Raw genomic sequence first — 25282 nt, forward strand, 5'->3', positions numbered from 1 at the left:
AGGCCCTTAAATTCAAGGTAGGAAAAAGTGATAACATTTTTTCTTTAGTTTTCCAAAACTCGTGCAATTTCATTTTTCTGGAACAATTACTACATATGCCATTGGTTCTTCTATTTTTCTGGGTTTGGAACCTAACTTCTTATTTCTAGGCTCTCTTCCTCATTCCAGGTAAGGTTGATAAAGCTTTGAAAGAAATTGATTTTCTCTATGCTGAACCCATTAATCCCAGCCAGCCACTCACTCACTACCCCAGCATCAGAATCATGGAGAGAATCAGAAGGGTCAAAGCTGGAAAACTTTGAGAAAAAGACATTTTAATAGGGAAAGCAAAATCCATGCACACAAGCAAAGCAAAACAAGGAATTAATCCAGTGCTTCCCATGGCTGGGCAGGTGTTCAGCCGTCCCAGGAGAGCAGGGCCCCATCACAGGTAATGGTGACTGGGGAAGACAAACTCCATCACTTCCAACATCCTCCCCTTGTTCCTTTTTACCCCCATTTTATACACTGATCCATGATGTCCCAGGGTCTGGGATATCCCTGTGGTCAGTTGGGGTCCCCTGTCCCAGCTCTGTCTCCTCCCAGGCACCCCCAGTCTCCTCATCAGTGTGGCTGTACAAAAAGCAGAAAAAGCCTTGGCTTTCATGTGTAAGCCCTGCTCAGCAATAACAAAAACATCTCTGTATTATCAGCCTTGTGTTCAGCACAAATCCAAACCACAGCCCCATATTAATCACTGGAAAGAGATATAACTACCCCAGATAAACCCAGCCCAGTCCTGTATATGCACATGGGGACCTTAAGGATTTATAATGTCTGGACAGCAGAAATATTCCTTCTAAAGGCTGTGGTCAGAGTGTTGGCCTGAAAGAACATTGGACTGAGATTCCTCACTGCTGTCTTATCAAACACTCTTAAATATATTGCTAAACCTATTCCCAGTAGTAACCAGTACTCAGAAAAATCCTTTTCCAGTACCCTTGCAAAAACCATCTATGATGCTCACAATTTAAAAGTTGTCTACTAATGTCGAATATGATTTAATAATATTTCTCTGACCCTTCTCATCTGCAGTCAGTAACTCATTAGCTGCAGGTGAAGGGGTTCATGGGTTCCTGGGCTCAGTTCTAACACAATAAGCACTCATATTACATTTTCTTACTTTTTTGTTTGGCATTAATCTAAGTGGCATACATCATCTTTCATTCTAAAGAATGAACATGAACAAAATGCATTCTTAAGAGACATGGATTTACACTGTGGTTTTCATTTTGGAGGTGAACCTCTTATTTTAAGTTTTAGAGCCTTGTGGTTTTTGTTGTTCAAAAGCTGATCAGATGGGAGCATCAGTTAGAAATTGCAAATATAAAGTAATGAAGGGATTTTTACATTGCATTAAATTAAATAATATTGTCATAGTTATAAAAGCCTCTCTAATAAATTATTTATACATATTTTATCCTAAATAGAACTTCACTTTTTGGTATACTTTACCTTAGGAAAGCCAAATTAATTATGATATCATCATGTGTTTAACCACAAGTGAAGTACTTGTTTAATTGGATTTGGTCATTCACTAGTGCAAGAAAACAACGTTTATTCTTTGGGGTTTTTTTGTTTTGGTTTCTCTAGATTGCCTACTAACTTCCTGAACTCTTCAATTCCAGTCTGTAATAAAGCAAAAGTAAATATATATATGTACATATGTATATATTAAAAATTTATTGAGAGACCTAAGCCAAGTATTTTCACAGGGAAACAGGAAATGTTTTTCATAGATTTGGAGCTTGTGCACTCATAGTCACTTGTGTAAATGGACTCCTGGGATATCCTGAATGCAGTTTTCATTATGCAGCTTCATTGTCCTCTTGGGTTTGAGAATTGGTCATCATGGAATCCCAGGACTGTGGTATCTGATGAGAAACTCAGTCTTGCTGCAAAAAGCACAGTCCCTGGAGGAGGACTGCTAAATATCTTACTTACATACTAACCTCATGAGACATTATGGAGGCAATACATCTATAAATATTTTGATTTTAGGTGGTAACAAATATCAGCTTTGCTTATTAAAAGCAACTCTTATGAAAAATTGATATAACTGTGGATCCAGCTTTCCTTTGAAGCAGAGGATTTTCATTCATTTCTTAATCATCTCACCCCCGCCAAAAAAAAAAAAAAAAAAAAAACACAAAAAAGCCCCCCAAACTACCCACACCAACAAGAAAACTTATAATAAAACAAAAATGGGTAAGATTTTTGTAGTTTGTGTTTTCTTTTTCATGGGCAGCTGACACAAGCAAGCTGTTGTACTTCTGTCTGCAATGTACCAAAATCTCCTGTTTTGCAGGAATCAGAACATATGAATGTCTCAGTCAAAGGGGGAAAGGAATGATTTGCAAGAAATAGGTGGCAGCTGTTGCCAGTGACTCTGTGGAAGGTGTTAGGGCAGTATTTGTCCCTAAGCCTCCAGCACAGCCCTTGAGCCTCATGCTGTAGCCACAACAGGGAGATTTTGCTCCAGCAGCTCACTTTTGTTATTCACCCTTTCTGGAGTCTACAGCCTCCTTTGTTTCAAGTGTACCCTAAAGCTTACATCAGGAATCCTCACCCAGAGAGGGCACAGAAATGAGTTGTTTTTTGACATGAGTGTACAGCTTCCTAAAATGAGGGGTTAGATTTGCTTCAGATTAAATTTAAGCATTTGCACCTTAGGCTACCCTGGCTATGTTCTGATGGTGCTTTATGTGTTCCAGTTCTGTTTCTTCAGTTCCTTTTGCTTTTCCTTTGACTTAAACGTGCTATGTGTGTTTACTCAGTTCTTCTCCCCAGGCTTCAGCAGGGAATGCTGAAAGGTTTTCTTCTCTCTCTTGCTAAACCTCAGCTGAATCTATGGAAAGATCTTTATCCTTTCTTCTGGAAGAAGGAAAACACTGATAGGTAGAAGTCTCTTTTCCCTGCTGGAGCATTTCTCATCCAGGTCTTTGGGCTGCACCATTATGGAATCAGCCTTGCAGTGAGAGATGCGGTGTTGGAACAATCAGTCAATGAATATTTCAACTGCTATGTGGTTACTCTAGGAATCTCAGTTCCCCTCCCTAGAAGGAATGTGAATTTGAAATGCAGTGAAGAAGTGTTCAAGAAAATACTGAGAACATATTTTTGTGCTGACTAAGCTCTGGTAACTATGTGTGTGTGTATATATATATATATATATATATATATATATATATATATACACACATATACATATGTGAATGGAATGCTTATTCCTTCATGTACTCCACAGATTTTATTGTTTTGTGGAGTTTGGGTTTTTTATTTTTATTGTGGAATTTGGGTTTTTTGCTTATATTGTGTCAAGCTTCAGCTGCTTGGACAACTCTGTCTATTAATGTTTTTACACTACTATGGACAAGCCTGGTGCTGGATGCTAGCCAATGCTTATCAGTGATCTTAGTGATTATTAAGTTTCCAAAAATCACTTTTCTTTCAAACAGTGGATAAAGCTCATTGTTATTTTATATTTACCATGATCATATGAGCAAGTTGTTTAGCCTTTGCAGTTTGCTAATATTTGCCTTAATGAAATAAGAAAGTACAGCCATTAATTATATCTTGCAATAAATATTTAACTAATATTACTCTAGTCCCTAAAGGACTTTTTCTTCAGAAAATCTGTCTTTTGTGAAGAATGAAGGATTATTGCAACATTTTTTCTCAATTGTGGTCCTATTACATAAGGGTTTTTGAGGCATGAACCTGTCATTCTTTGCTGCATATGCATTAAAACATGCTGTGTGTCATAATGCCTTACTGCGTGACCCAGAACAGCTTATGTTTTTTTTTTTTTAACTAAACTTCTATTCAATTGCAGTTTAAAGTACAGAAGTTTTCTGATATGTTCAGTTTCTAGAAAGATTTTAATATCATTTTTCGTCCCCTTAAAAAATAAAATTAAAAAAAATAAGAAAAGAAAAAACTTTTAAGTGATTCAGCTTTTGTTTTTCCTTTGTGTTTCACCAGTTGATAAGATACAGAGCCAGTGGGATGAAGTGCATGGATACCTCCAAAACCGGAGACAGCAGCTTCAAGAGATGCTGAAGGATTCAACACAGTGGCTGGAAGCTAAACAAGAAGCTGAGCAGGTTCTAGAACAAGCAAAAGCTAAGCTTGAGTCATGGAAAGAAATTTCGTACACGGTGGATGCTTTGAAAAAGCAGAACACAGAACTTAAGGTCACTACTGATTATTAAAATATTTCTGTTTGGGTTAATGAAGTCATTAAAGAAAATGTCCTCTAACTGTCGTCCTCTGACTGTGGACAGTGTACATTGCAAAAAGTCTTCCACAGCAAATTAGAAAGAAATTGACATGCAAAGTCTAAAATATGTTTAGCATATTCCTTGAATATTAAATGGGTCTTAACTTAACAGTCATAACAAATAGCTGGCTGATCTCACAGGAGGAATACCTACCTGTTTAGCACAAGTATTTCACATCTGTTCAGCAGCCTCAGAGCACTGGTACTGCAGTCTGGGAAATTCTGTGGTATTGATATGGCTGTCCATGGCTGTCTGCACTGCTAATGAAGCTGTATAGGTTTTCTAAAAGTACCTGAGAAAGCAGGGAAAAAACCCAGCTATAGCAAACTAAATGGGTATATTTGGAAACCAAATCGTTTTAGATTCGCCACAAGATAATCTCACCAACTTCAAACTTGACTGGGTTATTAACTGAAAAAATAAAACCTGAAATGGCTGCTTTTGTGATTTTAGCACACATGTTGCCACATTATGGTGCTTCAATGTGTTAACTTACATAGCTGAGCTTTACCTCAGGTAGAAAATATTCTGTTGCATCAGTTTTGAAGTTTCTTGTAATAGGAACAGTCATACTTTGGTGACATTTTTCATGAATAAATTTTGAGAACAGCTGTTTAAGATTAATAATATCTCATTTTCTAAATGAGGAAAACCAGGGTTGGAATCCACCAATTGATCAGCCTTTTAAGGTGACTCCTGTCTCTATGGGAAAAGAGTTTCCCACGAATTTTGTGATATATTCTCCTTTCCTGCCCACCAGATTTTTGTAGGTTTTTTTAAAACTCCTACCATTCAAGTTTTGGTTAATGCTTGTGTACTTAGAGCAGCCCTATTTACACAGTTGAATGGTAATGAACTGCTGTGAAGAGTTTTTGGGTTAAGGTCCTCATCAACTGGTTTTGCTGCCAGAGAAAATATATATATAATTTCATGACTGGTTCAGTTATCTCCATCATCAGTTAGTTAGAATTAAATGCAAACTGTGTTGGAGTTTTTGCTTTCTATTTTTTTTCTTTTGCTTGCCTATAAGAAGCATGAAAATGTTCATCAGCCCATTGTGTTAGGGCTGAGCTGAGGTTAAGTTATCTCATTTAAGATTGTACCAAAAGGGTCATTGCTTGGGAAGGGTAGATTATGGTAAACAAGGGCAATCACTCACTAATGTATTGGAAAGAGTTATAGATCATGTGTAGTACTGTCACTCAGCTCAGAGAGCTCCCATTTGTCACTGTCTCCCTGCAGAGATACAGTTCTGGCTTCTGCCCAGTATTTGTTAAAAAAAAAAGGAAAAACTTCAACAGAGTCAATGTCTCAGCTCTGCAAAGACTCAATTAACAAAAAACCAGTTCTGTGCAAACACTCTCTTATGTCATAGTACTGGAGTGTCTTATGTTTCAAAAACAAATTACTAAACTAGGAAAGTAATTGAAAATGTTGCTTTAGAAATGGATTTTTTGTCCACTTTTTTTACAAGAGTATATGAAGTTGAGATGAGGTCCATTGATGGGTGTATGCTTTATGAAAAAAACTATGGGGTTGTTTGGGTCAACATTAGCCACAGAGAGAAATAAGAACATGCCATTCTTCTCCTTCTGCCACCTCCAGAGTTCTAGAGAAAGAATAATAGTGTACTTATTTACAGAAGGCATGTTTAAACAGAGAATGGGAATGGAGACCTGCTGTTTCTTTTGCCTCTTACCTCACTTGGGCTGTCTGTATCCTCAACCATTCCCACAAGTTTGCATCCAATGAGATGGATGTGTTGTGTCAAGTTACAGACATTAACCTAGAATTTTAATTTCAGTGACTCAGCTAGCCCATCTGAATTTGTGCCCTCCTGATGATATGACCATCAACAAGCTCTACTCTTCCAGGGTTGTTAACTTTCATTTATTTGGTTTTGCCTAGCCTTTCTTCCTCAAGTCTAGAAGAAATTCATTGTCTTAGAGACTGGGGAGTAGGAGGGTTGGGGATTTTTTCCCCTCTCCTTTTTGTGTTTTTTTCTGTGCCAGCCTTCCTAGAGGAATTATCTTTGTCTACCAGTAATTCCTATTGTGTTCAAATCCTTCATCAAATTTTCTCAGATGTGACAGCATCAGCTGTTATGTTCATGCTTGAAATAAGGGGTCATGAAGTCTAAGGAAAATGGAAATTTTTTTTTGAGTTAGCAGCTTTATGTTTCTGCTGTATAGTATTATCTAAACTGAAGGACCTAGAAATACATCAAGTTCTCAAAATAAATGCTTTCCAGGCTTCTGTGCCAAACACATATATTTTGATTTTGTCCCCTGAAGATGTAGAGTAAGTAGGCTGTATTTTGGCTTGCTGTTACACTGATGAAGAGGAAGCTGTAATTTCTATTCATTTGCTTTGAGGGAAAGAGAGAGGTCAGTGCAAGACTTAATAAATTCTTCAGACATTAATTTTGTCAGCTTTGTATCTCAACACAGCTTGGTGTGAGAAAGTAGTCACGAAGCTTTCTTCTGATTTGCTTGTTAAACATTGTAGGTCTGCCTAAAGACAGATGAATCAATGTGTAATTTTCCTTCTGCTTTGGGGGAACTTTAGTCAGTGCTTGTGCTGATGCATTTTTGTTAGGGCATCCTAATACAAGAGTACATGGTAAACTCAGTAATAACAGTCTTGATTATTTGGGTTTTTTTACAATGCCAGCATAAAACAAAAATCTATAACTTGCTTGTATTTGGCCATTAATGTTTTTAAAATAATTTAAAAATTTTATTTCTGTCATTTAAAAGATAAAAGAAACTAGGTACTATAGCTAATAATTAAAAATATTATTAATTTGAATCAGAAATTAATTCAGATTAATTTGCTGAGAATTGCAGTATTTTTTTCATTCTGTTTTTTATTTATTTGGTATTGGAGTATTAAACTGGTGTTAGGTGTGGGGAACCAGAATATGGCAATGTGGCCAATGAGAGTCTTTACCCACTAAGCCCTGTTTTTTATTATTCTTTAAGTGATGACTGCAGATGGTTAACTCAGCAGGCTGAAGGTTATAGGAGTATAAATAGTACACAATCACACCTCAAATCCTTGCATCAGCACGTCATCAGAACACAAGCTAGTGTAAAACTAGCCTTTTCTTAATAGGATCCTGAGCTTCTGTTTGAAAGAGGAAAAAAAAAATTAAAAAAAAAACAAACCAAACTCTAAACCAAACTAAACTGCTAGAATTGCTTGCTCACTCCGTGGCTCCTTGCTTTGGTAGGAGCTAAAGAGGCATCTTCTCTTCCTCTGTGCAGCTTCATCTGGGATAGGCAAAGGGAAGAGGAGGAAGAATGGAGACAACATTTCATTCCTTTCCTTCACTGACCTTCATTTTTTCATCTAAACAGGAAATTCAATGGCAGCCTGATTGCATCCCCTGCCCTGTTGGGAGTCAAAAGGCCAGGCAGCCTTGCAGAGCCCAGGGTGTGAACTTCACGTCCTGAATTTGTGGATAAGGCTGAGGCTGCCTTTTCTTGCCTTTGTCAGATTCTTGCAGGGCAGTGACTTATTAGGGACTCTTTTGCCATTCCCTCTGTACCAAGATGAAGAAAAAAATCAGCATTTTGTAGGTTTTTATTATTCCAGGGCTGACAGTGTACTGCTTTGATTTCAGTAAAACAATTAACAATTTAGTTCATGTTATTGGCTGTTTTGCAAGCACTGAATTAGAATTCCTTGATTTAAAAAAAATAAATTATTTAAGTATAAAAATAAAACATGCTACAGATATATAGAAAAAGGACAAAAAGACAGCCTGATTTTCCATATTTGTGATATATACACAGAACTGGATGATGTTGTACATTCATATTGCTATATTTGAACTACTGTGCATCATTAATTTTGTTCCACTGGGCAATCCTGGGATAAAATAAAGTGCAGCTCTGACTTCATTACTTGTTTTTAATCAAGAGTTCTTAATTGCACAGGCTTTATTCCTAATAACATCAACTAGTGTCTTCTAATTAAAAATTACAAATAAATTTATACCTAAGTAACATGATAAATGCACAACCTTAATTCTTTAAGCCTTTTAATAAACTCAGTAAATTCCAGTGATAACACAGGCAAAACAGAGAGAATGCTTTGAAAAGAATGTCAGAAAGAAATTAGGGTAATGTAGCAACTTCCTTTAAAGAAGGAAAAAACAAACATGGTCTTAAGAAGCTGAAAGGTAAATGAGGCCTAAATACGAAAAAGGGAAAAGAGGAAGGAAAAGATTGTAATTGTGAAGGATACATTGTAGTCTTGCAGAAGGGCAGTGAATGGGCCTCTGTTGGGATAGACAGGTAAAATTTGTGCCCCAGCACTTTGCTCTCAGTGTCTGCACACACAGCAAAGTTGAAGCATGCACTCCTCAAAGCTGTTGAAATTCATATCAATTTCCAGTAAAACAGAAAATACAAATGGTTTCCATCACCAAAAGCTCTTTATATTCATAATTTCTTTCCTGAGTGACGACCTAATGTTGTAGTGTCAGGAAGTTAATGGATTCATGTTAAAGTTAATGGTGAGAACAACACTTTTGGAAATAACCTTGTAATGGATCTTCCCATTTATTTTATTATAAAACAGGGCTTCAAATCTTTTAGAGGGTCAATTTTATTCACATGGATCTGGGCAAAAATATCTTATTTGCAAAGTAAAGTTTACAGACCATTAATTTACAATGAGGACAAAATATTATGGTAACTTTTCTATATAAAGCAATGAACAGTCAGTCTGCTGTGATTCTTTAGCTGACTAAAAATTACCTGCCTGCCTGTGTAATTTTAAACAAAGAGAAAGGTAGGGTAAAATAAAGATAGACCTAAATGTAGAATAAATACTTGCTATATAAGATCTACAAAACTGAAATTATAATTACTGTAGAATTCATTTACTATTTAGTATTTTGTATATATATTACTATATTTATGTAAATAGGAACATTTATATATTTATTTTATATCATTCTGGCAGGAAAGGAGTTCAACTGGCAGACTGTTTCCAAAACAACCACCTGCCTGTATCTTCCTCAAAGAAATAGTAATGTTTTCCACAAAATTATAATCTCTCCTGTCCAGATCTCCTCACTTAGCATAGAGAATTTTTTTTTAATTGTCTAGACAGCTTCATTTTAGGTGAGCTTAACCATAACACGTTCAGGTGGTTTTCAGGATTAGGGTTTGGTGGCTCCTCCTAATGTTTGATTGGTAGAAAGATAATCCCTTGTTCAAGCCAGATAAACAAGGTGCTGTCAGTTCCTGGTGCTGTCTGGTGCTCAGGAACAGTGATCTGCCCTCTCATGAAGGAATAGCACAGGAAATGGGAGAAGTACCTGTTTTCAGCTTTAAATTATGGAGATAATCTAGAGGTGATGAAGTAGCCTTTTAACAGATAAGAGTTTGGGGGGGAAATTCAAACCCCCCCAAAAAGCCCTTTTGGACTCTATTAAAAGAGCAAGTGCATTTTAGTCTGAGTCTTAATCAAAATCAGTTTACAGACCTTCTGAGATTAAAATCTAAATGCATGAATTATTTAACATTTATTTATTTTTACTTAGTATTTAGACTCTTTCACTAGGGATTGCATGTAAGTTCAGCTCTATGTGAAGAATTCCTTATCTGAGTCAAAACAAGATTTCAAAAGGAATACTGCTTTGGGAGAATGAAGGGAAAAAAGCTATTTTTTCTTTCACAGGCATTGCCCAATTTGTATATTAAAGCAAAACAATAAAGACAGTTGAGTCTTACTGTTTGTCGTCAACAGCTTCAAATGTTTATATGCAACTTTCTCTTTACAAATACAAACTGGTTTTCAACTTGTATTGTCCATTTTATTGGCTAGTTGGAGTCTGTTTAGTACAAAAGTACAAGTAGACAATCAATTAACTTTGCTCTTTCATTTTGTTGTTGCATATTATGGACTAAATATGCAGCTTCAGTGCATTTATATGGAAATTTGCTCTGAGAGAAAGACTAACAGGAAAGATGCATGGGAGCTGGCTGCTGGCTGAGTGACTGCTCTGGATTTCCTGGCTTGCTTCTGCAGTGAGGCAGCTGGCCTAGGTGGAGAGGAGAAAGGAGAGGAAAAAGTGGAGAGGGAAGGGGGAAAAAAAAGATGACCAAAATTTTAAAAGCTTTTTAATATTAACCATAAATTAACATTACAAAGAGATGGATAGGTTTACCAGTAGTATTTTGCTGTATCGCAGATTTAGTGCTGTTCCAGTAGATGGCACTAATTACATAAACAATTTGCTAAAATGAACTAAATTAAAAAAAAAAAATAACCTGAAAGCACAGGTATTAATTGTCCAAATCAATTTTATTTCACAGTACAAAAAAGAAAATTAGTCAGAACATATTATTTCACTTTATTCTCTATCTCAGTACTCAATGTCACAAATAATCATAGTTTCCATAATGCATAATAATGCATCCATCTATTTGTGTCTCAGAAAAGAATAGTCAACATTATAATCAGTGGTTATCAATTTGAGCTGTCATATCTTTTCTAGCATTTAGAAGTTGGTTGTTTGGTCCTCTCAGAGTTTAGAAGTAGTCCTGTGATCTTCTGGCTAAAAGAATTTAAAACATATAGAAAAACTGATTTTTATTGCCAGTAAATCTGCGGAAGTGTTTGGGTTTTTTCCTTTCTTCCTTCTTTATATACAGATGGTACAAGTTATTCAGCTCCTTTTTTAATAACCATACAATGTATGTGATCATTTTATGTTGCTCTGCGGATTATTCTTTCCTTATTTCTCTCTTTCTCTTTTTACTTCAGCAATTTTCAAAAGAACTACGGCAGTGGCAAATAAATGTAGATGTGGCAAACGACCTGGCTCTGAAGCTGCTCCGTGATTATTCAGAAGATGACACCAGAAAGGTTCAGCTGATGACAGACAGTGTTAATGCATCCTGGGCTGCCATTAATAAAAGGTAGGATACAAACTCTGCTGTTAGATTTGTTGTTACTCTCCATTGACATTCATTGTCCAGCTGTGGTTGGAGATTACAGAAGATGCAACTTTTGTAAATGATGTGGCTGTAGTGGTCACGACTCTTCTGTAGAATTTTTTGGAACTATGTCCTTAGAACGGCATTTAATTATAGCACATAAAATTTAGCTTCCTGCCAATTTTCCTCTGCTATAAAGAGTTGCCAACTAACTTAAGCTGATAGATTGTATTTCAAGTATTTAACATTGTTTCATATATCTGTACTATCTCCACATCACAGCCACAATAGTGATTCTGACTCATAAACCAAATCAGAAAATGACAGACATAGCCTATTGAAGCAGGTTCAAAGTAGAAATGTTATCATGTATCTTTGAAGCAAATCTCTAGTCAAGAAAATTTTTATTAAATCCTTGACCACGTTCTTGATTACATTTCACAGCCTTTCAGTGTTTGGTTTAGATGCCAATTCCTTACTAAAAGCAATTTTTTTGCAACATGCCAACAAATTGTGAATTATTCAATATGCAATCTACAAGATTATAACATATTGCAGTAAAAATTGGTTTCTTCATATTAGTGAAAGAGTTTTAAATCATTGCACATAAGATTAGATATGTAAAAATTATATGAAAGTTGTTTTAATCAGTATCTTGGATTAAGCTTTATAGTTTATAACTGAAACCATAAATGAATTAGATCTTAACATGTTTTTAATTAAAGTCTATGAACAAGGCCAGAGAAGTCAGTTTAGCTAAATATGCAGTGAATTCAGTAGATCTTCTTGCATAATGGTGTTTACCTAAATCACTGATGACTGCAGAAGTTTAATGTCACTTTTTGTTTAGTTTGTCATTCGTATGAATGAGCCACTTTAGCAGCATTTTTCTGAAGCAAACTCAAAATGGATTTAAGACACTGTTTAAAATGAGAGAAGGGATAATCTTGTTGTCCACTAAAAGAAAGGCACACAATAATTTGAAAGCTTTTAATTTACAACTAAACTGAGATTTTAGTATAAACATTCCGGTTTTGCCTGCTTGCATTTCTCCTGTTACAGTAATAGATATTTTGGATTTATTAGAAGTAGCTGTATTTTTACAAAATGATGTTTTGCTCACTGTGGCTTGAGAAGAAGCTTGGGGAGTTCAGAGTCTATTGCTGGATGAGAAAGGCTGGGAGTCTAATGCTCAAAACCATCCCTCAGGAGTGGATAAAATCAGCAGCTCAGAAGGACTTCATGTGAGACCCAAAGTGCTTTTGTCAGTATTTAGAACCACAGGCCTCTCTTGGTGAGAAGTCCAGGATATGTTTGTAGCTGCTGTGGCTGCTCTGTATTAATTGTAGCTAAGGGGGCATTTCCAAACCTGTTAAAGCCTCAGGCACAGGCCCAGGTGTTTCTAATGTTGTCCAAAGGTGAGAATTACCATTCTTGCATGGACTCTGCCAAGTACCAGGCTGAGAGAGAGTACAAATTCTTCAAAACACATTCCTTGCAAGCTTCTATAAAATGCATAGATGTGTTAGATGAATTATTATAGTAATTATTTTGTGTCTAAGAAGAGACCTGCTTAGGTGACTGAGTTGACATTTCCCTTTAAGATGTACAAAAGTATAGGAATAAATATGAGCTGTGAAATGAGTATCCTGGTTTTTGATTGTGTGACATTATTAGATTTCTAATATATTTTTAATTTAGTGTTTTGTATGCAACTTTTGTAATACTTCTCATGATTTGGGAACTTGAAACAAAGCATTGTTGCAAACAGTAGTTGATAAGCTTCTCTGAGGGCTGGATCACATTTTTGTTGGCCTTTTGTGAGACATGGATAAATATGGACATACTAACTCTTCAAGTCGCCATAAGACTTGGAAGATTTTCTGTGCATGTAGATTTTGTAGGTTTCTTTGAAGCATTAGTCAGGCATTTTGCTCATGCAGCAGCTCCTGAGTGAGGTCTTGAAAAAATGTCCTAGATTTCTGGAGGGATTTAAAGCCATGTAGATGTGAGACTTAGGGACATGGTTTAGAGGTGGATTTGGAAGCATTGGGTTAAGGGTTTGACTTGATGATCTCAGAGGTCTTTTCCAACCTAAATGATTCTGTGATTCCTTTGCTGAAGAGCCTTGTGGAAGGAGATAATGAAGTCCATGGGCCTTTGGATGACTTAAATACCAATTTGTTCTGGTTTCTTTGGGAGGTTACACTTTTGATTTTTTTGCCCTCCTTCTATGCTTCAACTCTTCAGCTTTCAGGTTATGGCATAGAGAAATAAAAAAAGTGAATGGTTTTATGGTTTTGGGGATCTTTTGAACTGTAAGAGAATATTTACTCAGTAGAAAGAATACATGAATTATTTTGTCATAGTCTTCAAGAAAGGCTAGTCTCCACTCAGATATGTATGCAATTATTTCAGATATATCCGTGTGTTATTTTCATCTAGACACTGAATAGTACTCTGATAACTTGGTCACCTCACAGTGACAGTAGAAGTAGATTCCAAATTATATTCTTGACCATTTCTGCAGTATTTTACAAGTAGTTTTATCGCTTTTTATGCAAATCTTAAGTTCCAAGAAGAAATATTCAGCTGAAAATTTTGCTTTCGCTCTCTATATTGCTAAGTTAAATGGCCTAATTTTTTTTGTGAATATTTTCTTTTAAACATTTAAAGAAAGAGTTGCTTACATTGTTTTGAGCTGGTTTTCCTTAATCCTGTCATTATATCAGAATCATGTGTCAGTGTAAAAATGTAAAACCTGCTTTTCCATGAACCAGTTTACTAAGGTAACAGGCAGGCAAGCAGTGGTAAAATTCCACTTTGCCTTTTGGTAATAGTTGCCAAAGCAAGTACTTCAGTCATTAAGGCAACATCTGTTAGCCTGTGTTTTGTTTTGCTTAAGTAGGTTTGCAGCTGATTGCTGTGTGTTTACCCTTTGCCTTAGTGTTGTGTTTTAGAACATTGAACTATAACCAGTACCTCTCTAAGCCCTTTGGGAGACAAGCTGGTGAATGCTTGATGGTTGTTTCATTTTTTTTTTTGCTTGTCACTTTTTAATTTTTACTTTTGTTGTTGATACTGCAAAATACACTAAAAAGCACATGAACTGATCACTTGGGTGAAAGCCAGACTGACTTGCAGACAGGTCTCTTCTTCTTTAGAAGCACAGGCTTTCCAAGAAATAGCCATATTATTTAGGCTGAAGCCATTAAAGAGAAAGTATCTTTATTGCTTGCATTAACAAAAATAAATCTAACAGATGAACTGAAATCATCTCAAGAGGGGGAAAAGGGCAATGACAGAAGCAACCATTAGAAATTTGCTATATAAAAAAAATATTTGTTATGGTGTTATGTTGCTTCCTCCTTTTGTGGGCACACACATTTTATGTGAATTACCATACGAAAATATCAACAGCTGCTTGCATTTTCCTTTCCTGTGAATCCACTAAATGTGCTAAATATCAAGCTAAAAATGGACCTAGACCTTTCTTAAATGGAGTGTCTATTATGAAAATAATTGTATAACATACTCTGAGAATTGTTTAGGATTCCAAACCACCACTGTGTGTTATGGTTTAGGCCTGGCAAAGCCAAGGCCCCCATAAATATACCTTTTACCTGATATCTGCTGTGAGATGTGGCCAGGAAATAAGCAAAGCAGGCTCCAACTTAAACATAAAGAGAAGTTTATTAACTAAACTACACACACAATTACTAAACTACACACACAATTACTAACCTACACACACACAGGGAAAAAAACAAGGAGAATGAAAACTACACAGAAACACTTCCTTATCCTCCTCCCACCAAATTCCCAAACACATTTACATTTCCCAAAAAATTATCCACACTCGGTCTGGCACCACCCTTTGGAAAAAAAAAATCAAATCTTCAGCTCATAAGGGATAGACGGAGTCCTTCCTTGTGCCACGGACTTCTTGTCACAATCAGCAATCCGCCCGGTATCTTGCTATCTCGTGACATCTCCTTTCCATGCCGAGGTGCTCTCACCACCTGGCATGGGATGGGGCAGGGGCCTGCCTTCAGGGCCTTTTAAGAATGCCTCGTCTCGTTCCAAGCAGAGTACAGTCACAATCCTGGGACCTCTGTCCCCCCCATGTCTTCTATACCCCCTGGGGCCGAGGGGTCTCAAAACCAAACTCTCTTGACGCCGAGCCTCCGCTTCCCCCTGCAATACAGCCTCTGCCTCACCAGGAAACAGTCCATGGAAATACAACAAAAAAGAGTCCAGCAAAAACTGCCACTCCATCTTCCTCCATTCCTTCAACATCTCTCTTCTCCCTTTGCCAGACCCTCCTTACTGGCCTGATTTTCTTCCTTCATCTTCCACTCCTGTCCCTTTCCCAGGAAAGGCAATGTTCTGCGAAGCCTTCATTCCCCAAAGGGTTAAAAGGTCTCCCAGGCGGCCGGACTGCCCGCTGCCCCCCCCCTTTCTCCTCCCAGCCGTGCTGCCTGCCGGCACATGATATCAAGTTTCAAGATATACAGTTCGAGCACGGGCTGCATTCTCTGGGGGGGGGGGGATAAACAGGTCGCTCAAGGGTCTGCCACCCTTCCTCCGAACCCGGGCCTACCGTAGATGGGCCACGTGGCTCTCCCCTCCCCCAGCCCAGCCAGAAACTGGGCCGGGGGAGAGACTTCTTCACGCCGGAAATCCCAAGAGAGCTCCGAAGGCCAAGAGCCCTGCTTTTAACCCCTTGGGTTCGTAGTCTCAAGAGGCGGATCCAAATGTCCCACTGGTCAAACTAAGTGCCCATCTTAAATTCCAATTACCCATTGGTAATCACAGCAAAACAAAATATCCCAGATGTCCCATTTCCGGTCAAACCACGACACTGTGTTATAGACATCTTCAAATATTCACATCACCCACCAGTTCCTGTGGCCAAGCTTAATGGAGCTCAGGCCACACAGCAAATGTTGGGAGCTTTCACAGCTCAAGATGCTTTTTTGGCTCATGAGACAGTATAGAGGACACACCACAATCTAAACATAAAAAGTAACTTGTTTTTCCCCACTACAAGGTATAAACAGTGAAAAATCAGTGTAAGAAGAAGTAAGGAAATGTGTTTCTAAGCCTGTTTGACAGGCCTGAGCTACCAGCTCCCATGTTTTACTAAGAATGGTGTTAGTTCTCTAATTTAGGCAGTTGTGTAAACACCTTGATCTTGCATGTCAGCTGGACAGTATAAAATGCAAATGGCCAAACAAAGGACATAATCAGTACAAAAGTATCATGTACATCTCCTTCATATTTAAATCCATAATAAAACAGTCATTCTAAGTGTGAAAAAGGTAATAATCTAGATTTGGTCTTTCAGCAGCAAACTATTCCTAATCAGCTGCTGCTTGTTAAAAGACACAAATAGAATGTAACCTTTATCTGTACATTAATTTTGTAAGTATAATTTTGTTACCTCCACAGAAAAAGCTCAATCATTCTGCTGGAGACAGGTTTTCTTAATATACTGTACCTGCCCTAGCACTACTTTATGCTACTTGTGGAAGTAATCACATTTGCTTTACAGCTGTATTGCATTCTGAGTGAGGAAAAACTGCATTTACACAGCAGCAGCAGCAGCAGCCAGAAGTGTGAATTTTGTTGAGTTATACTGCAGATTCATACTTGGTTCCAGTATGTAGACTGTATCTAGGAGCCATCTCTGGAAAGCTTATCTGCTCATTTAGGCTTGGACTGCTCAAGTCGAGCAGCAAAAAATTCAGTCTGCAAGCAAATTCATCCTTTCCCTTCCCATTCTCCTGATGTTTTGAAGCTTGGTTTTCATTCCTAAAATCTGTATAGAACCATGAGTGTGAGCAGCTCCAAAAATTCTCTGTGCAGGCACCTTCTGTGGCCATGGGAATCTTGTTTACTTGAGAAGGCTGTTTACACATCTGTGCCTGAAATTGCTGTCCTGGATATACAGCTGCGTTCATGGGGGCGTGAGCAAGAAATCCTTGCAAATGTGACTTTAGATGAAGATGAAAAATGTCATTTTCTGATGTAAATTTATTTTTTCCCAAAAAAACTACTATGATAATTTTCATCATCCTGCTGTGGTGATTTATTGATTGGTTTTCAATATAATTTTGCCAGGTTCAAAGAAAGTAGACATGAGAAGGGACTGCTTCTTTGCAATGAACATGTCATGCTGAAGCTTGTTATTTACACCAGTTTAGCAATGGATTCCAATTTAAAATTGCTAAGTCTGTTGGAAAATATTGTAATTGTGGGGCAAGTCTTTTGTTTTGTGAGAGATGTTGATAATTTATCTTTGCAGCCTGCACCATTGAAGGAAGAAGTTCTCAGCCTAGATATTTGTCAGATGCTGTCTTTGAGAACTTCTCTTGGTATGAGATATGTAAGGACTTAAGTACTTTTACTTCATCAGTAAATCTGGTCACACTAAACAAAAGTGAATCTCTGCAATCTGAGATATCACAGGTGAGATTATGTCAAGGACGAAATAACTTTATATGTTAACATGTTTATTCTAAAGAGCTAATGTATCTCTGTTGACTATTTTGAATAAAACAGACAAAGATTTCAAAAAAACCTTTAATCTGGCACTATTCTGAAAAGTCTGAATTATATATGGGATCTTCATGTCTTTTTTATTAGAGAAGTGGGTGTAAGAAGCCTTTCATTTTCATGAAACTAATTTGTCAGTAAAGCACTCCACATTTCTCAAAAGTTACTCTCCAGAAAACTCTAAAGAAAATTCTGTATTTGCTGCTGGTGATGCAAAAATGTTAAGCCCTTTGTGTTTAAAGTTACCTAAGAGTTGTTTTCTGACAAGAGATTTAAGTATTTTTTTTTCTTTGTTCCAACCTGTTACCTTTATTTTAAATCCTCAGACAAGAACTATAAGAAGGGTGGCAATGGCAAGGTTTAGATGCTTTGATTTTGATTTTTTATGGTTTTTTGTTTATATTTTACTTATATAATTTCTTAATATATCTATTTTTGAAAGCACACCTAAAAAACCATTTGGTGCAGGGGGATTATTTTATGATAATAAGTAAAAGAGAGGTAATGTATTTGTAAGACATTCTGCTAACTGCCTACAATCTCAAGCAAACATTTAGGTACAAAATATAAGATCAGTCTTACCAGCAGTGACATCAGTTAGCAATGCTTTGCTATTTTTTCTTCCTGACGCCCCTCAGAACGATGACATTTCATCCCATATAAGAAAAATAAATTGTAAAAAGAATTAAATTAAGCTGCCAGATGAAGCTCATATAATCAGGAGATCTAAAAAGTCATCTTAGCTGCATATATTCCAGTTTTATCTTAGTTCTCCACTCAGCTGGCAGCACTTTTTTGTGCAGTGCTGACATCAGATCCAAGATGAAAACTCAATTGGTAGTAGTGAATGTTTTTGGTTTAAATTTTGAGAGTATAATCTTGGATATGCTTTAAAAATGCTGGTAGGATGCACTGAAAAGGCAATGTTACCCAGAATACTGTGTGATTCATCATTTCCACCTTTGTGAAGATATTCCTGTGATTTTTGAGAAAGTCTTTTGCGATTATAAAAAGGAAAGAGTTCTTGAGTTATTTCAGGAGAGAGTAGCATCAGTAATACAGAATTTGACAAAAGGACCTATGGATCCTTGTGACTTCAGGGTTGAGTTTCTTAAAAGTTTTAACATGAGTCTAATAAAGCTAAATTTTCCCACACTTGAGTATACATATAGTCCAGTACCTTTATCTCTCCCAGAAAGGCAATAGATCATCTGCAGGTCTGCTAAATCCTCCCACAGACAAACAAAAATGACCTCACAGCAAAAAGTGTTGCTGTTTTTAATTAAATGGCGCTTTTTTTGTCTGTTCCACAAATTTGCTCAGATTTCTGAACACTGTGAATGCAACTCCTTGACAGCTTGGTTGTTTTGGGCTTTAAATCACAGAATCACAGAATATTCTGAGGTATGGTACCCACAAAGATCATCACAGGGATGGAACCCAAAACCTTGGGTGTTACTAGCACCATGCTCCAACTGTAATCTACTGTCAATAATTTAATTATACACAACTAAAAAGGGGAATAGGGCTGGTATCTTGCAGTGAGGCCATCAGTTTCCAATAGAGTGAGCAAGTTACCAACAGAAACTAAGCAGGAAATGCATTTAGAAGACCATTCCTTACTGCTCAGACACTTGCTTTTTCACTTTTTTTCCCCCCCTCATTCTTGGCTTTTATTTTGATTTTGATTGAAACAAAACTCTGTTTCTTTGTTCATAATTACTGTGTGTTAAATGCTCTTTACTCCTTTCTGTTGAAAATGAGGATGGTTCTTCTGTTCAGGGGAAATTCAACTGGACAAAATCATTAAATAGTTTATGGAACAGAGTTCTAAAGGAGAGCAGTTTTGTGGCCAGACTTGAATCATAACTGAACCTTAATGTGGGCAATATCAAAGCACTGCTCTATTTCAGAAATCTTCCTCATTTGCATATGCAGGAGATGAAGGAGGAACAAGGTACTAAATAAGTTTGGTTTGTGAAAGAACAGAAATGTCAATTTTTGTTCACATCCCATTAGAAAATTAAGATGAATGTGCTGTTCTTTCTCTTAAAGGTGAGATTTTATGAATTAATTAGAAAATTTTAGCTTCTGTTTGAATAAGAACAGAAGCTAATGCTGTGTGCCCTGAAAGTCTAACCTTAAATCTATTTCCTATTAGTCTGTAGATAAATTAACAAACTATAGCAAACTGATTATTGCTGGCATCCAAAGCTCATAGAACAAACGAATGTCTTTTCAGTCCCCTCAATAGGCTTCTTATCAGGCTTCATGTCCTTTAAAACAAACTGAATAGAAATTAATAAAGCTGATGGACTAGCAGAGTGCCAGGCAAAGGAATTTGACCTTAGTTGTCATGTTTTGTTTGCATTGTTATTATTGTGATAGCTTTTTTCTCCCCTGGTGTTTTCCCTGTATTTTTATATTTTTTCAGCTGCTGTGCAGGCAGTTTAAGATTTCCCCTCGCTGGCTTGTCAGTCATGCTTGAAACTGAGGATAATTCAGCCTGCTATTAAATGCTTATTCTCTCTTTGGAGGTTACCACCAAACGTGTCAAGCTGACAACAGCAGTGCTTGCCTTTTTTGTGTGGCTGTTGTTCAGCTATGACTGAAATTTCAATCACAAGTTTTTATAAAAAGTCACAAAGAAATCAATAAATAATGAGTCCCCATTATTTCTGGTAAGGATCAGTGGCACAAGAGGCTGACGGTCATGACTCCTGCTGACCAAGGCACAGATCTGTGGAAGTGGCAGCACTGAGGGCAGGTTGGAAAGCAGTAGAATTAGCCATGTGGTTTTCTTGCACGTCCCAAAATAGATATGGTGAGAAATCACTGAGGAGAGGTGAGATTCCACTGGTAAACCTTGAGGATAGAGGATTAATGGTGAATCTGATACAGCTGCATAAAATGGAAAACAGTAAGTAAGCAAAGAATTTGTGAAAAGGAAGATTATGTTGCATGTTCATGATGTTTGTCATCAAATATTAATTACATTTTGACCAATACCCCAAATTTATATTCCTTGACAAATTTAAGGAATGTGGAGCGCTCCCCAGCTGCTAAGCATTACATCTCCTGCAAACTATAAAAAAATATTATCTTCTGCATATGATAAGAAATAACAGCTCTTGGAACCATCACTCTAGCTGGCATTTCTGCAGGCTTTTCCTTTGTGCAAGATACATAATCAGTTACATATCTGAGATATATCTGCTTAAGCACAAGTGTCTTGTGGCAATGCATTATATGGGTCCAATTCATGGTATCATTTTTATCTCTTTAAAATGTGCCATGTATTTCTGAGATTCCATTGGTTTAATTGACACAGTGTATGGTAAAAGCAAAGTTTTGTGAAGGGCCTAAAGGGCAAGCTTGCAATGCCCATTTCCCTCTTTCTGCATTTTATCTTGGTAGTGTTATAAGTTTGCTTTTGTCCTTATTTTCTTTTATTTTTTCCCCTTTCTCATATATGATTTTTTGGGGCTTTTTTAAATTCACATCAATTTAGAGTCTAATTTTGTGTCAGGATTTTTAAATCTAGCTTGGATGCATTTTCTGTGCCCCACAACATGGCTTGTTTATGTTAGGTTCAGTTATTTTTTGCCTTAAAATCTGAAAAATATGATGCTGTTTCTTACTAGTAAAGGTAAACTGTTCCAAAATTTCCATGAATTCTTGGTGCTTGGAGCATGTCTGAGGTTAATGGTTCAGCTATGTTAATGAATTATTAGCATTGTCAGCTAATGAACCAAATAAGATGGCACTAAGAAATCATAGTTCAGATCTGCCTTTGCTGACCTCCTTCCTTTTTATTCCATGCTGACCCCTTGGAACTGTGGGCATTTGTCCCTGTTATTTCTTTTCATGATGGGGAAAATAAAAGTAGAAGTATGGAATGTATTTATTAAGTTTTGCCTTAGCAAAATTTGTTTTTCCATTGTGTCACAGCTTTTATGTCTGCAATTTCTCTCCTTTCTGCTGGGTGGGACAAGGTACCCAGCCCAAGCTCAGGAGAGTGAGTTAAAGATGGACATAAATAGTTGTTCCTTTCATTTTTACTATCTTTCAGATGCTAATATGTATTGGAACCTTCATTAAGCTGTTGGTCTTGAATTAAAATGCTGAATTTCTTCAAGGCTACAGCTAGTTCAGAGGCTGTCAGGTTATACTGCATTTAAATATTCCTTGTAGTGTCTGTTGTTTTGAACACATCCATTGAATCTTTCTGCTAACATAATGCTGTTGATTTTTCCCATTTGGAATTATTCAAATTCTTCTGGGTTTGACTAATCTGAATAAATTTGCTGGTTTGAACTTCATACCATTTTCCCAGTCGTTCATTACTGCACTAAATACCACCTTTTACTACTCCCTTGGAAAAGGCTCCTAATGCTCAGGGTTGAACATTATTTACATTGACCACATTATATACTCCTAATCTCAGTTTTGTTTTATTCAAGAGTTTTCTGTAACAAAACTTTGCATCCTTGACTTGCTTCCCAAATAGCTGCTTGTAAAGAGGTTATGATGCACTTTATGGATTTCTGTGCATAAGCTGAAATAAAGCTGAATCACCAGTTAAACTGATGAATGCATCACTTATTTGTTCATTTCCATGACTAAAATTTGGAAAATTGTTTGAGAACAGGTAGGTGTATGTTAGGGAAAAGAAATGCATCTCCTCAGATATTGGATAAATTATCTGTAATATAAGAGGATACTTGCATGGCAGTGAGTACAAAATGAGAGATCTCAAGCCAAATCAAGTATCTTTTTAAAATAAACACCTGATAACTATTTCAAAAATCATTAAAAAGAAGGGAACTTTGCAAATTATGCAATATTTAAGAGAAAGATTTGGATGACTCTGCCAGAATTGCCTGTGTGCCTGTGAGCACACAAAGTTCGGGTATATATATATATCTATATATATCTCCATTTTTGTCTTGTCTCCTCATAGCAGAATATTCAGACTTCCTAACTCCCAGACTTAGAGTTTCGGTGTATTTATGTCTCTCTCCACTCTGTTAAATGGTCCAGAATTGTTATTTGAAGGGTTATGATTTCTCCTACTAAGAATTTTTGTCTTTGAAATTCATCCAAAAAAAGAATTGAGGTAGAACTATCAGAGAACATCCTGTTCCCTTTGAAGTCAGCTGAAGGTTAGCCATTCATCCTCAGTGGAGTTAGGATTTTCTCTGTAGGACTTTTGTATCAAACACATGCTGAAGTTCTGTTGAACTGAGAGTGAGTTTAATACCATGTGAATTTGCTGAACTGGGCTCTGGAAATTCACTACTTAATTATTTATTTATGTTTGTGTGATCCTGAGGAACAGAACTAGGGCTGTAATTTCTGCCCATGTTATTGAATCTGCATAATAATAAATTATTAGTATTTCCCTATATTCTCATATAACTCTGCTTGTAGTTCCTGATGTTTTATCATTTTTCTACAGCAGATCTATTTTAATCAGATTATCTCCTTATAATGGAGAACTTTTTCTATATTTCAGTTTTCTATTGGAGTTTGAAACCTCCTGAAGAGTAAAAAATAAATGTATAAGGTATGGAGTGTTTCTTGCAACTAATATTTTTTTTTGACTGTATAAATATAAGAGGCAATAGGCAGGCTGCCTTCTGTCCTTCTTACTCAGATGCTTGCCTGAGTTTTCAGTTTTTCTTACCAGCTGCTTCTGACCTGAATTTTTCAGAGCTGTTTTGTTTTTTTCTGGTTAGTATTTTATGCTTCTTGAAATATGTTGACAGAATACATGTTTTAAAATACATAGAATCAGTCTGATCTGTCAGCATCTTTGTGTAATGTGAGTATTATTTGAGGCCCATGTTTTAGAGGGGAAAAAATAATGTGTGTTTTTATCTAAGTGTTTATTTAATGTTACTTAATATGATGCATGATGCAATAAGAACTGTAAGTGCTGCCAGACAAATTTTCCAGCCTGGGAATTGAGGCTTCTCTCTCTTGCATGGTAGCAAATCACTTTTTTGCTAGGCCATGGAGTTCAGCCCTCAGAGGCTGGTGCTCCAAATGAAAACTACACTAACAGTTTAATAGTATCCTTTGTGAGCCCTAATTGATTTCATGTAATGCCATCAGTGCATTTCACAGTCTTATTAAATCTAGTTGTTTCTGCTGTAAGTAAGGCTAAGAAAACAAGAGCCTTTAGAATATAATTAATTCCATAATCATTTTAAATTATACTTCACTGTCTTAGAAAGCAAAGATTTTATCTTACTAAATTACATCTGAGTAATTAATATACTATTTATTAAATTTTATTGTCAACTGCCTTGGAATTTTGAAAGAATATGTATTGGAATGCAAGAAAAAACTTAATTCTACATGTTACAGACCATGAAGTATGAAGAAGTCAAACAGAACAATAATCTTTTTACTTCTTTTGGTAGAATAAGAGACTAGCTTTGTCTGTTTGGTTTAAGTTTTGATTTTAGGGATTTTAGGATTTCTTCTTTTTCTGACTTGTCTTTTCAACGGGAGTAACAGAATTGTTAAATATTATCTTCCCATGTCCTTTTGGGGCATTACTTGAATTATACAAGGATTAGACTGGAATCTGTTCTGTGGGTTCAGAGAACTGAGGGAAGGGGGGTTGCTGAGTTGTTTGTTCTGTTGGATTTTGTTTTGTTTTGTATATTCTTTCCTTTGGACTTCTTTTTCTTTTTCTTTTCTTTATTTTTTTACCTATTTAAAGATTTAGGATACTTCTTTAAAATATGATTGAGGGCCATTTAGAAAAGCCTCTGGAGTGAATTATTCAGAATATTATTCTGTGTCTATAAATAATTTTTAATGATACCTCATATTTCTGTGATTGTTGAGTGTAGTTCAGATTCCCTTCTCTTTAACCTGGTAACAGTTATGATTTACTCTCTGTAAAACGATTGACTTTAATGAAAGTTTATTAGGAGATTAAAAATCACAAGTAAACACAAACTGTTTTCAATAGCAGAAAAGATAATCTGTAATTTATTGTAATTACAAAGGAATCTCCTTAGGTTCATTAAGGATTGTTCTGTAGCTCACTATGTAAGTGTGATAATCTATGGTTGTGATGAACATAAAGATGTATACACTTATAATATGTTTTTATATATTCTTAACCCATGTTATAGCAAGCTGGGGAAAGGAGACAAAAGTGATGTGGGCAAGAAAAGCCTGTTAGAAAACATTCCCTCTAACTCTCTCTCTTTTTTATCCCATTAAGGGTCATTTTGGGAATGTAGGATCCCATAAGTGAATAGAGTATAAGAAGAGACAGAAACTTTTATTTAAAAGGTTGATGAGAAGTTTTCTTACAGGATAACACAGATCCCTTTGTGCTGATGTTGTCCGGTGCTTAATTAAAAAGGGATTGTTTGAAGGGCCTGTACAGAAGCCCATAAATGTGATTTTGTT

The 25282-nt window shown here is 36.4% G+C and overlaps 1 protein-coding gene across 6 annotated transcripts in view; it reads left to right on the top strand.

The window, feature by feature from the left end:
- DMD (dystrophin) overlaps positions 1–25282 on the top strand; it is a 1043683-nt gene that overhangs the window by 770482 nt on the left and 247919 nt on the right. For all 6 annotated transcript variants that reach the window (XM_054291254.1, XM_054291257.1, XM_054291256.1 and 3 more), the window contains 2 exons: positions 4024–4235; positions 11109–11263. In XM_054291254.1, the coding sequence (XP_054147229.1) occupies positions 4024–4235; positions 11109–11263 (367 nt within the window). The remainder of the gene's footprint in view (positions 1–4023; positions 4236–11108; positions 11264–25282) is intronic.

The sequence above is a fragment of the Melozone crissalis genome, unplaced genomic scaffold (assembly GCF_028551555.1).
Source record: "Melozone crissalis strain CALT ecotype California unplaced genomic scaffold, PUWL_Pcris_2 ptg000090l_1, whole genome shotgun sequence".
Taxonomy (NCBI): Eukaryota; Metazoa; Chordata; class Aves; order Passeriformes; family Passerellidae; genus Melozone; species Melozone crissalis.